Raw genomic sequence first — 12,280 nt, 5'->3', positions numbered from 1 at the left:
TAACCAGGGTCAAAGTTATGCAATAATAATGAATAGTGCCTCATATCACACACCTGTAATATCAACTGCTCTGTGCAGAGTTTCGATTTCAGCATGTGTGCTCAAATTAATAAATTTCAAATGAGAAATCGTGATTTTTTTTTTTTTTTTTTTTTTGGGAGGAGGAAGAAAAAAAAAGCACAGACAACATTATGCAAGTCAGACCTCTAATGTTTCGCTTTCTTTTTCGCACTGAGCCTTATGCCATTGTGTCAAATGCAGCATCCTCCCATCACATTACACTTTCACGGGCTGTTCACAGCCATACTGCATTATTACTTTGCTTGCAATAAGTCACTTCCTCTTAGGGGAACAAAACTGAGTTACAAAGGCCTCTTGATGTTTCAGCTTCAGCACATTAAATCAACATAGTGATTCCATGGAAGATAATGTGGAATCTCATTCATAGGAAAAAATAAAACATCCTGTGGCTGGGATCCCAGAGTGATGCCTTTTGTTTATGAATACTGATCTTACACTTTGTATCAGTTCAATATCTATTTTACTTTCTGTGTAACATCTGCTTTTGATTTCCTGGTTTTTGAAAATTTTTAAGTAGTGAAACCAATGCCTATGTTTCGAGTTTGCTGATATTACGTACAGTAATTGTTGTTCCTGTATTTATGTAAAGTGAGTGTAGTGTAAATATATTCAGATCTTTCCATTCTTGCCGTTAAAAGAAAAACTAAACAAAAACTACAAAAAAAAACCAAACAAAAAAAAAATTGTGATATTGCTCAGCATCGCTTCAAAAGGGAAATTCTGCTCATGGAATTCCACATCTGTAAAAGAAAATTTTTAATCCTGATATTTTTCAAAACTTCAACAACAGGTGTCCTTTCTCTTTTTGTTTTCTGTTACGCTTTTCTTTTCTCCAAGAGTTGTTTAAGTATCCAGTCAGTGTTTTTTGCCTTTTTCTCTGTATTTTCATATGGATGGAGCTGTGAAATTAAAATAAGTTCAAACATATACATGTATATTAATATGAATGGAGGCATGAAGGTTAATAAAGTTGCATTTTGTATGTAACACACTGCTATGGAACTAGTTACTATCTATGACTGAGACGGCTGGTATGTGGTTTCAATGTCGGTGAGACATCTGAGCACTGTACTCACATTCACTGGCATTCAGAAACCTAATCTTGGTATTAGGGAAGCCATTTTAAATGGTAGCTGACATACTGTACGTAGAGTACATCTGATTACTACAGGAAGAAGAAAAAAATTTGGTATAACCACATACTTTTTTTTTTTTAAGTATGTAGTAAAAATATTTGGTTTGGTTTCAACCATGTTCAAACATCCAAAAAAAGCATCATGTATCTCGGTGCAACCTACATTGTTTGTCGTTATTATCTGCTGTGAACATAGTGGAGAGTTTTAACATAGCATGTAGTGAATAGACTTTCTGAGAACAGGTTGCGCTAGAAAGAAAACGCCCAGTACATCCTGTACGGTGCTCTATTATAAATGGATCTCGATGAATGTTTCTGTCTGCCAGTAAAGGATTCCAATGATTACAATAACAAGGTTTCAATTCCCACTCCGCTAAGCATTTCGGTGTGCACATATATCACATGAGTGATTTATCGCCCACAACAGCCTATGTTGTGCAAGCTACTGTACAAGTCAAGTACAGTGCAGTGAGAAGAAGCTTAAAAGCAAATAGGAGTATAACAATCCACACTGGGAACTTCCTCTGAACCAGGACAAGCTCAGACACCTCCTCAGCTTTGTTACAGTTGCTCTTGACGCTTTTGTGTCAGCACTTATGATTGTGAGTCACATCGAGGACAAATTCCAAGAATAAAAAGACCAAAGAAGTCATCTTGTTTTATTGACACTGAATTGTTGGTCCAATAATAAGTATACAGCTACATGAAAGGCGTGGTCCTGAATAATCACAAAATACCAGCGCCAAAGCAAGTGTAGCTGCCTTTCCTGGAGAGAAACGTTGTGGAAAACAATTTGAACAAGATGATCCAATATGATCCTGTGGAATGTGACAGATAAATACAAATTGATGGAGCAATTTTGAATTTTATTTTGAAAATATTACACATGAATATTTGTTTCCTACTTGTTTGATTAGTTGTTTGTCATTTAAAAATTAGTATTGCTAATAGCAAAATTACTTTGAATTCACTTTTTCATACAACTTTTAGGATGTGAATGAGCTCTGACATTTGAAATTTTTGACTTCTACCAATTAATAATAGTGAGAAAAAAAATCAATGCAATTTTTATAGGGAATATTTGTAAAGTAAAATTTTCAATAATACCAATATGACCTAGGTTTACCTTTAGCAATACAATATTGAATAAGGATAAGTCTAGTAAAATACTGGAAAGGGGTGAGATCCCCAGCAAAAATGTGTAAAGTTTAACTGGGAAAAAAATACCACACAGATATTCAGAAATATTCAACGTAATTAATAAGATTGAACACAAAACCTTTATTTGCATTATTCACATGGCTTCATAGCACTTGCTTTTTATTATTATTATTATTATCAATTTAGGTTACATCTTCATGTTATGAAGCTAAGACACAAAATATCCAAACACTTCTCATGTGTACCAACCATGTCAAAATATTTGTGTGTGTGTATATACTGTATATATATTTTTTCTAAGTATTGCAATAATTTAACGGCACATACTCCACTGAGAGTTGCCACCTTGGCTGGAGAAAGTAACGACAGCGTCGGACCGTGACAAAATTCCATAATTTATCCGCTGAGAAATAAAAAATAAACAGTCTCTGCAATTTAAAACAAAATTTCAAATCTTTATACACCCAAAAACAATCAATGGATCCTCAAACAGCAGACATAAAATATATACATCTTAACAAATTATAGAAACTTAAAAAAAAATCTTATTTTGCTCACGAAGGCTCAAATTATGAATAAATTTGGTCATAAATAGATATTGATGTATCGTGAAAATGAGGAGGGGCAGCCAACATACAGCATCATTTTGGCAGAGTGAAGTACCTGATAAAAGAAGATTATCCCAAAGGGGCAGCTTTGTTTTTCATTCATCCAAAAAAAGGGAAAAAAGCAGTTAAAGGCACTTTGAAAAGGTGTTTGAATACATGGATAGTAGTCAAAGAAACCAGAAGCCTTCACAGACGCTCAGTCTGGCAGATGCTCAGTCAAAGTTTAAAAGAAAAAAATCTCAAACTCAGAGACGCCACTTTACTTTGAAACCAAAGACAAGTCGGCGAGTGACATGACGTTGTAATCCTGTTGCGAGCAAAACAAAATATCTAATGTTGGGAGACACCAATAACAACCAAAACAAAATGGAGATGAACGAACACCAGCCTGTCAAACGATAGAAAGTAACTCTGATCTACTGCTGAAATCTGCATGTCGTCAAAACTGAACGTCTCAAGTGGCTGAAGTTAAAATAAGCTGAACACTTTCTGTAATGTTCACGTTCATGTGTGTGTATACAACAGAACATTGACAACGCAGTCCAAATGAATATGATGAATATCCGATAACCATTATCTCCCTTTCATTTCAGATAAACACAGATTTGTGTTTTGCTCTGAGTGACGTTACCCTCAGTGACAAAGTATTTGCTAAGTCTGGCAGTGTTAAAGTCCTGCACTCGCCACATGCCTTCACCAGCTTGCAGACGGGAACTCTGTTCCAGTGTTCACCTCACGTCTTCCTGCTGTGTCTTTTATGAAATCCACAAACTTGTTTTCAGTATAACTTTAACAAACCTATGTGTTACTTTTTATATCACACAGCCTCCGGCCAATACTACACATCCTTTGATCTCCCCTATCTGAAACAATACACGATCCACCGCAGCACTTTATAGCATGGCAGTTTGCTGTTGGAGTTGAGTAAATAAATGCCCATTATGACACAGATAGAATCTGTACAATGACAAAATTGAGATGAAAGATTGATATTTCCTGAAAAGTTGTTAAGATCTAATGAAAATAAAGGCTTTTGGGTTAGGGTTAGGGTTAGGGTTAGGGTTAAGGTTTAGGGTAAAGGTTAGGGTTGGGTTTATTTAATCCCACAGACAAGGGATTAAACAGAATTTCATTGTTACATTTGGCTGATGATTTCTGACCAATATCTCAAGAAAATGGGCACACACGTGTAAATAAAATAAGGCAACAGTAACATTAATTCTTTTCACAATAAAAGAAACAATGACATGTGGGCCAGCACTGCTAAGAATTATCTCCACTGGGAGCTGAGCAGAAACATCCACCCGTTTTACATTTGTCTGTTTGCTGATATGTAAGTGCCAGTTCTTTGTCCATGTTTAGTGAAAAATAAGAAAAAAAAAGATTGGATTGGGCTTGGGTTTGCAGGAGCGCGGGTCTCTAGCGCTGGTGTCTCTTCATGTGAAGTGCCAGGTGGTCGGAGCGGGAGAAGCAGCGGTTACACACTCCACACTGGAAAGGCTTTGCCCCCGTGTGTTTCCTGAAATGGCGAGTCAGCTCATCAGAACGAGCGAAGCGCCACTCACATCCCTCCCAGGAGCACTGGTAAGGCTTCTCTCCTTCAGGGAGAGACACACAGCATGCGTTGAGATACATTCCCCTTAAGAAAGAATATTTACTTCATATTTCAAAAGACTAATGAAGGAGTTTTGATGATAAAAAAAAACCCTGATATGCCTCAACTCAGAGCCATAAATCATAGCGTGTCCTGTCTGTCTCCCTGCCCCCTTTATGAGAGCTGCAGGGTTTATGTGAGTTGACAGCAGAGAGATGTGGGCCAGGTCTGTCAGCAGACAGAATGCATCTGCATGCCAAGTACATTTTTCTGCCTGGCAACATCGCCACTTTCACCCCAAAATAAGAATGCAACTCCAAACATTTTACCTGTATGGGTTCGTAGATGGGCTTTTAAATGAGAGGATTTGGTGTACACTTTCTTGCATCCTAAAAAGAAAAGAAAAGAAAAGGAGAGCTCATTAAAACTTTTGATGCCATATTTTCAAAAGGAGCGTTTTTTTATTTTTTTATTTTAGAAACAACAGACGACTCACCTGGGACGTCACAGTGGTGAATCCGCCGTCTCTCCAGATCAGGATTATTCCTGCGATTGTATCTGAGCGGAGCCGACTGGGCCAACACCGGGGACAGCGGACCAACACCCGGCGTCGTCGGAACAGGTGTCAGGCTCGAATGCTGGCCTGGTCCAGCACCTGGACTCTGGACAAATCCAACGCTGGAATTTTGGTCTGGACTTTGGGTTGGAGCTAAACTGGAAGTCTGTCCTGGATCGTTGGGGTTATGGGTGTGAAAAGTTAACTTAGAGGCGATGCTGGCTTCGTAGGAGGGAGGTGGCGACAGATTGTGGAGTAGCTCCTTCCCCCTGTCTGGACTTGAGGGTTCAGAGTTTGGCGGTGAAGGTGGCAAATAGGTTGGTCTCTGCTGATGACCTACGTGATGATTAAACTGAAAACATTCACCGCTTGTGTGTTTAGTAGGATTCTGCACGGGGCCTACGTGGACGTTCCCATTTGGAAGACTTAAGGGGACCATGGGGATGGAGTTCAGCTGTGACCCGTGAACAAGCTGGTCCAAATCAGAGTTCAAAAGCTGAAACAAGGGGACATCCTGGAAATCTGGCACTTCCTGTTTTATGTAGAAGTTGCCGCTTGCTGTGTCAGCTGCGCTAAAAACACCTGAGAGCGCCGGCGGCACCCCGTTGCCCTGACAGGCAGGGTGCATCAGGGAGTGTGATGGCTCCGTTTTAATCTGCCTCACAGTCCTGCAGAGCCCCGGGTGCAGGTACGTGACGTCAGGAAGGAGCAGGCTCATGTTGACGCTGTAAGGGGCGGCGAAGTCCTCGGTGAAGGGTGGCTCAAGCATCAGAGCGCCCTCTCTGCACAACATTTTGGAATTTACTATGTCCTGTGGGTGCTGAGACAGGTAACTGTCCATCTCTGACTTCCCCTGGAAAACACAAGCAAAAGAAATTGTCAGGTCAGCGGTATTAGAAAAACACAAGTGTTCAGTGATGGATTCTTATTAAGGCTTCTTGAAAAAAATCTTGTTTTGAGATACTTTTCCCTCTTAACCCTTGATGTTGTGAATTAAGCAAGATTTGCATTCAAAATCAGCAAAGGGCATTGAACGCCTCACTGGTTCCATTTACTTCCAGGTACAGTAAAACCATGACCAGATCCCTCTCATCATGTCCCAATGATGTTGAAGACTCATGAGATTTCAGCATCAGAATAACATTTATTACACCTAGAAGGAACTGGACTTGGACTGAAGAAACAGAAGTTTAACCCTGACCCTAACCCAGTTAAAGGGTTACTGATATCTATCTATCTATCTATCTATCTATCTATCTATCTATCTATCTATCTATCTATCTATCTATCTATCTATCTATATAAACCAGGTACATAATGTATAGAGAGAGTGCAGCATGCATGTTGTATAAGGTGCAATGTTCAAGTATTATACAAAACAAGCTCCCGTTCATATATTTGTGGATGCATTTGGGGCCTGCCCTTGGTGTCTACACACTGCCACATCAAAGACGCCCCTAGCCCCCCCTATCCTCCACACACACACCCCTCCTTTTACAAGCAGCCCCCCTCAACTCCCCCCACCTCCCCCCCTTTCCTGAAACGCAGCAGCCTGAGCTGTTTGGAAATACATGGCTGAAATTAGAACATCCAGTTGCTCTGCAGCGCGATACGCATCTCTTCCTCGCAAGTTTTCTTTTCGGGAGCATGTGGCCGCGTGGACGTTTCACATCCCGGCCGAGCCACCGCTCCCCGATCCAGCCCCCAGCCAGTCAGTGAATGTCAGCATCAACACAGACATTTCAAAAAAAAAAAAAAAAAAAGCTCACAATTTCAGTCACGGGATGGAGAGGTTGCGGGCAGCGGCGGTAAATATCACAACGAGTTAAGACACAGGCCCTGTTCGTCAATGTTAGGCTGAAATCTATGAATGGAAACAGCCTGTTTTTATTTTTTGCTTTGATCAGCAACATGCGACCTTTCTACGTCAAACCAGCAGGCACCAGTAAACACTGTGATGCTCCGAGGCAGATGCAGAAAAGAAATGAAAGAAATAATAATAATTCCCCATACCAAATTGTAATCATGATAAGACGAAGTTCCCGGGATGACATCCCTCGTGTTACAGGGCACTTGTCCGTGATCTTCACCTCTCAGACCGTCGGCTGCCAGTGGTGCGGTGGTTTTCTGGAGAAACTGCGCGTCCTGCCCCGGAGCAACCCAAACATTATTCCTTACGGCAGCGGCCATAAAAGCAGAGGTAACTGTCTTAACTATCCGAAATCTTTCACCAATAAATGAAGCATAGGTAGTATTATTATTATTATTATTTTGTTTTTGTTTCCAGACAATCTGCACAGGCAAAGCAGCGGCTGTCAAACGCTCATTCTCCCCTCTATTTTGCGCTGGCTTGTCAAATTACGCAACTGCGTGGTATCAGCGCGTCTGCAGGGCGGGGCTGAACATGTACAAAATAATAAACAGGACAACCCGAGCGATCGGGATACACCTAGTGTAATGAAATGAATACTGTGGTTTGTGCGATGAGGTGAAAATGGCCGAGGAATAAATTGGAAATAACAGCAAACACGTGGGGGTTAAAGAGGTAAATGGAGGAGGAGGAGGAGGAAGAGGAAGAGGAGGAGGAGGAGGATGAACGTGTCAGGTGTTAGGACTCCATAAATGAGCGGTTTATTCGCACACTCCAAAATAAAGTGAGTCAACGGGGTCATGTCAAACAGGCTGCGTGTGTGTGCTTTTCACTGTGGTGTGACTTCAACCTGGTCACAAACCTCTGTAAAGTTTTGAAAGCCTTAAAGGAATAAGGATGAAAAAGTTTAATTTAATGCATTTTACCCACTTCTGCTGCTTAAACAAACAAAAAAAAGGTGATCCAGTCTCTCAGTGACCTCTAAGACTTTTAATGACAAATTAAAAGTGATGAGCTCTCCTGGATTTCGCCCACAGTGGATCAAGTTAGTATTCCTATCATCTTTAGATGCAGTTTCTGATTTTCTTTGAGCCTCCAGCACACTTGGGTCCTGGTCTGGCATGTTAAAAACGCCACTGCAGTGCAGCTGTCTGTCAGGACTGCATTACTTGATGCCAACATTCCTGAGCCAGCAGTGAAGCCTGCACACACACATATACTGGCAGTGGATGTTTCCATTAAAAGAGCCCAGCAATTCACTCAGTAAGAGAAAAAAAACAAACATTATGTGTCACACTTACTGTAACATCCAGCAGCGATGAGGTGATGTGCTCTGGAGCTGCTGGTACTAGTTTGAACTTTTCCCCAACAATAAAGCAAACCATACTGAAAAAAGATGGATTCAACTGATGTCTTTCTTACCTTGTGTCGTGACCTTTTAAGAACTTGATGTTTTTATTTGCCCCCCCCTCCTTTTTTGTTCTTTATATCCTCAGGTATACTCCAGATATTTGGCTTAGCAATGAAAAAGAAAGAGTAATCCAACCTGGAGCCCTCTTGAGATCACAGTGACAGCAGCTTTATACATCAGCTTAACAAAACACAACTGACTTGTCATGATTTTGTTTTTTTCCCACACAGGTGTATGAAGTACATGTCAGCGATAGTGCCAGTGCAACAAGCTGGAACTGGAAACACAGGTATGACACACCATTTGCATAGGTGGCTAAGCAGCATTTCACTATAAGAACCAAACACACACACACACGCACACACAAAAAAAACACTACTGTGTGCAAGGATGCTTTTTTAACTGTGACATTCACTCTGCCACTCCCATCTCTGTTTTTCTTCAGGCACTATTTGTCCTCTTATTAAAACTGTAACTGCACCAGCTGCAGGCTTGACTGAACACGTTTCAGATGTGAATATTTCTGAGGTTACGCAGGGTCACGTGAGATCTAAAGATATGGAGAAATGTTTAAACGGCATTTTTAAAATAACATTTGTCTTTACACAGAAGATTCATACTCAGTTCACGTGAACCTGTGAAATGACAGGGTATCATTATACAAACTCTTTTCCCCTTTATAAATGCCTCCACAAAACTCATTTTATTTCATGGCCCTCTGTTAACTCACTATAATATCTTAATAATCCCATTTTACCAGTAGTTATTTTAATTTCCTTTATTATTGTTTTTCAATCTTCTGATTCTGCATTCATGTTTTTTGTTTTTTGTTTTACAGAAAATGTCTTTATGTAGTTTTTGGGGACAACAACAGTAAAATAAAAGTTAGATTATTTTGTTTCTCTTATTTTGAAAGTATGGTGATATTATTATTAACATTATTGATATTATGATCATGATTATGATAACGATTATTATCAAGGGTGCTATGTATTTTACATCTACTATCGGGGAAAGTGTCCAAGACAGGAAATTGTTCACATGTTCATGTTAATATTTTTTTCCATTGTGCAATAAAAAAAAATCTGATACATATTCAAATGACTGCTGATCATCCAATTAGGAGCTGACTGATTGCCTGTCATGTGCTGACCTTTAAAAGTGCAATTTAAATCCATGGATGTCTCAGCTCCAAGAGGAGCAACTGTCATTCTTGGCCGTGGCTCTTCCTGAACAGCGAATGTGAGCCGAGCCCTCCTCCATATCCCCTGTATTAAAACCTCACAATATGCTCAACAACTGCACAGCGGAGGAGAGAGAATGCATGGTATGTGCTTACAGCATCACAACTCTTCTCCACTCTCACATGGACTAATATGGCCAACCCAAGGGGGCACAGGACAATAAACGCATGCAGCACATTGCTACTGTAAGCACTGCGTGTTGCTGTTTTATTATTATTAATATCATTTTGAAAGGGCAAAATAACTTTCAGTCATCAGATGTTATTACTTGGTATGTTTTGCTTGGGAAATTCCTTAGACCAACAATGTGTATTTATTTGTGCACAGCTCTCCTCCCGTCTTTGTTCGTCTGTGAGTTATCTTGAATGTTATGACATTTAGTGTGACACAAGAAATACAAACAAATCTTACGCATGCTCTATATTTAGTCTGTCTTCAAGCAGGTGCTTGGCACTCCCACCAGAGGGCAATGGTCAGCTGCAGTTGAACTTCATTTGTGCTTTTACGTACTGTAGCTTTGTACTGCTGAACCATCAAACTAAGACTGCTATGCATTCCAGTTTTATACTGTGTATAATTACCTTCCACAGCCAGTGAGTGGAAACAGCAGTGGGCTGTTTTTTTTAATGCAGTAAACTGACACTTTGATTTACTGCTGTTAGTTTTCGAATTAAAATTTTGTCATCTGAAAGACTCGTACAAGTCCATTTAAAACACTGACTATATTTATTCTAACATAAAATATTCATTTATGTATTGATGCAAAGATAATTATTTTAAAAAGCCTCCTTAATACACTGTTTGACTTTGGGTATTCTATTTAAGACCCCGAGCAGGCACTCAGAATTATAATTTATTTGATGCCAGCTTCACAAAGCCTGCCCTTGAAAAAACGCAATCAATAATTTTCTTCTTTGGCTTTATTATTTTCTCTCAAGTTTGGCTGTGTTACAAGCTTGGCTTGTTGACTCTGTACAGCATTTATCTGATCTGACACAGTTTCATTAGGCATTAGTAATCATTTCCATAGAACACAACATTAGAGTACTCCTGTTTGTAAAACAGCAGATGAGGCTAATGCCGTCCTCTGGGGAGAAATTCAATATAATTCGTTAATTAAATGGAATAATTTAATTACAGTAACTTAGAAAGCATTCATCAATATAATTGTTTCTGGAGCCACCATTATAATTGAGGTTTAAGTGAAAACAAGTCCGTTTCTAATGTTGGTAATGTGCTGACATAGTTCTCCCACCCTCCATTTGTTCCTCTCTCTGATCTTCCACCATGCCGTTTCTCCACAGTGTTTTCGTTTGATAGCCAGCCATACCACATCAGCAAGACCAAAACATTTATTACAGCCATTTAATTTAACCTCTCTACAGGCACGGACAAGAAGACAGAGATGATAGCACAGCCGCACTGAAAGACTCTCGCTGTTCAGCTTCTAATCTGATCCTCTCTGTTGCCCTTTCATAAAGACACCAGAGTATTACCCTGACTCCAAACATACCTCTGCCATTTAAACTGTCTTGGATTTCACCACAAAGACGACCAAATAGAGTCCAATTCATTCTTCAGGGCCCAAATAATAAAACATAATTTTAGTCTAATCTGCCTAAAGAATGTCCTCCGTTTGAAGTTGACAGTGCTCTATCTTCTGGGAGGAATAATTGCCTTTTGAGTACAGCGGGAGAGGCCACTGAGGTAAGCCTGTCGAGGGTCTGCACCTTACAGGTGTGCCCTTGGACAGACAACCTCCTCGTTGTTCTGGAGAGGGAGAGAGAGAGGGAGAAAGAGAGAGACGGTGAAAGCCAGACTAAAAGTATTCATCTGCCAGTTGAAACTTTACAAGGCTCAGGCATCGCAGTACCACTCTGCATTCTCAAACCACTGTGTGGCCCAGAGTGAAGCAAACAAAGAGACACTTGAGCTCCAGTAATTCCTCCTGTCTGATAGAGCTGACAAATTCTTGTCATTAAAGTTTTATCATTTTGTTGGACAGGGTTTGTGAAATTGACCTGGCTGTAATCTGTTTGATTCGGACAAACTGCATTCATGACGGAGCCACTGACAGTTATTGTCTCCTGGAGACGCAGACGACACTCCTCATATAGTGCAGGCTTTGTGTGCTTCCTGAGGCAAATTCAATACATCAGCCCAGTTTGCCTACACGGCCATTGAAATCCTCTGTGTCTATAGATTATGGAGTTAAACATTAATTTCCCAATCATTTTGGTTAAAGTGTAGTTATTTATCAGCTGTGCGTGATGTTCATTTTGTAGCCTCTTTTTCTACGACAAACCCAATCTCTGCTTCATTTGTCAAACTTCTCTCTGATTTTTAATGGGGCCTATTAATTTAGCAGAGAAATCTGTCCCTTTCTAAACATGGCATTGAAAGCTGCTGAACAGCTGTCCCAGCTCTGGAGAATCATATGGAAGAATGCATTATCGGCCTTGTTTGAATATTCCCTTAGATTTGGAATAATCAGGCAGCTATTCAGCAGTGAGATGGCCACGCACAGATGCCAAAGCACAGCTGAGGGGAGCACAACGGTGTGATGCCGCCGAAACACACACAAAAACCAGCGGCATGAAAGACGTGAATAATGCAGGTG

At 40.2% G+C, this 12,280-nt stretch overlaps 1 protein-coding gene across 2 annotated transcripts; it reads right to left on the bottom strand.

Annotated features, from left to right (window-relative positions):
- Positions 1-1,850: 1,850 nt before the first annotated feature.
- Positions 1,851-8,647, bottom strand: klf5b (Kruppel like factor 5b). Of its 2 annotated transcripts, none has more exons than XM_085764281.1 (4): positions 8,428-8,647; positions 5,076-5,988; positions 4,909-4,968; positions 1,851-4,583 (listed from the first exon to the last, which is right to left on the bottom strand). In XM_085764281.1, the coding sequence occupies exons 2-4, from the start codon at positions 5,974-5,976 to the stop codon at positions 4,405-4,407; spliced, it is 1,140 nt and encodes a 379-aa protein (XP_085620407.1). In that variant the 5' UTR covers positions 5,977-5,988; positions 8,428-8,647; the 3' UTR covers positions 1,851-4,404. The 2 variants fall into 2 exon arrangements, with proteins under 2 accessions (XP_085620407.1, XP_085620405.1); XM_085764279.1 differs by lacking the exon at positions 8,428-8,647 and adding an exon at positions 7,149-7,590.
- Between the last annotated feature and the right edge of the window lie 3,633 nt (positions 8,648-12,280).

Source organism: Trachurus japonicus, chromosome 21 (assembly GCF_045865225.1).
Source record: "Trachurus japonicus isolate A0001 chromosome 21, Traja_1.0".
NCBI lineage: Eukaryota > Metazoa > Chordata > Actinopteri > Carangiformes > Carangidae > Trachurus > Trachurus japonicus.
Note: the sequence above shows the minus strand (reverse complement) of the source record. Positions and strands in the feature narration are given on the sequence as shown.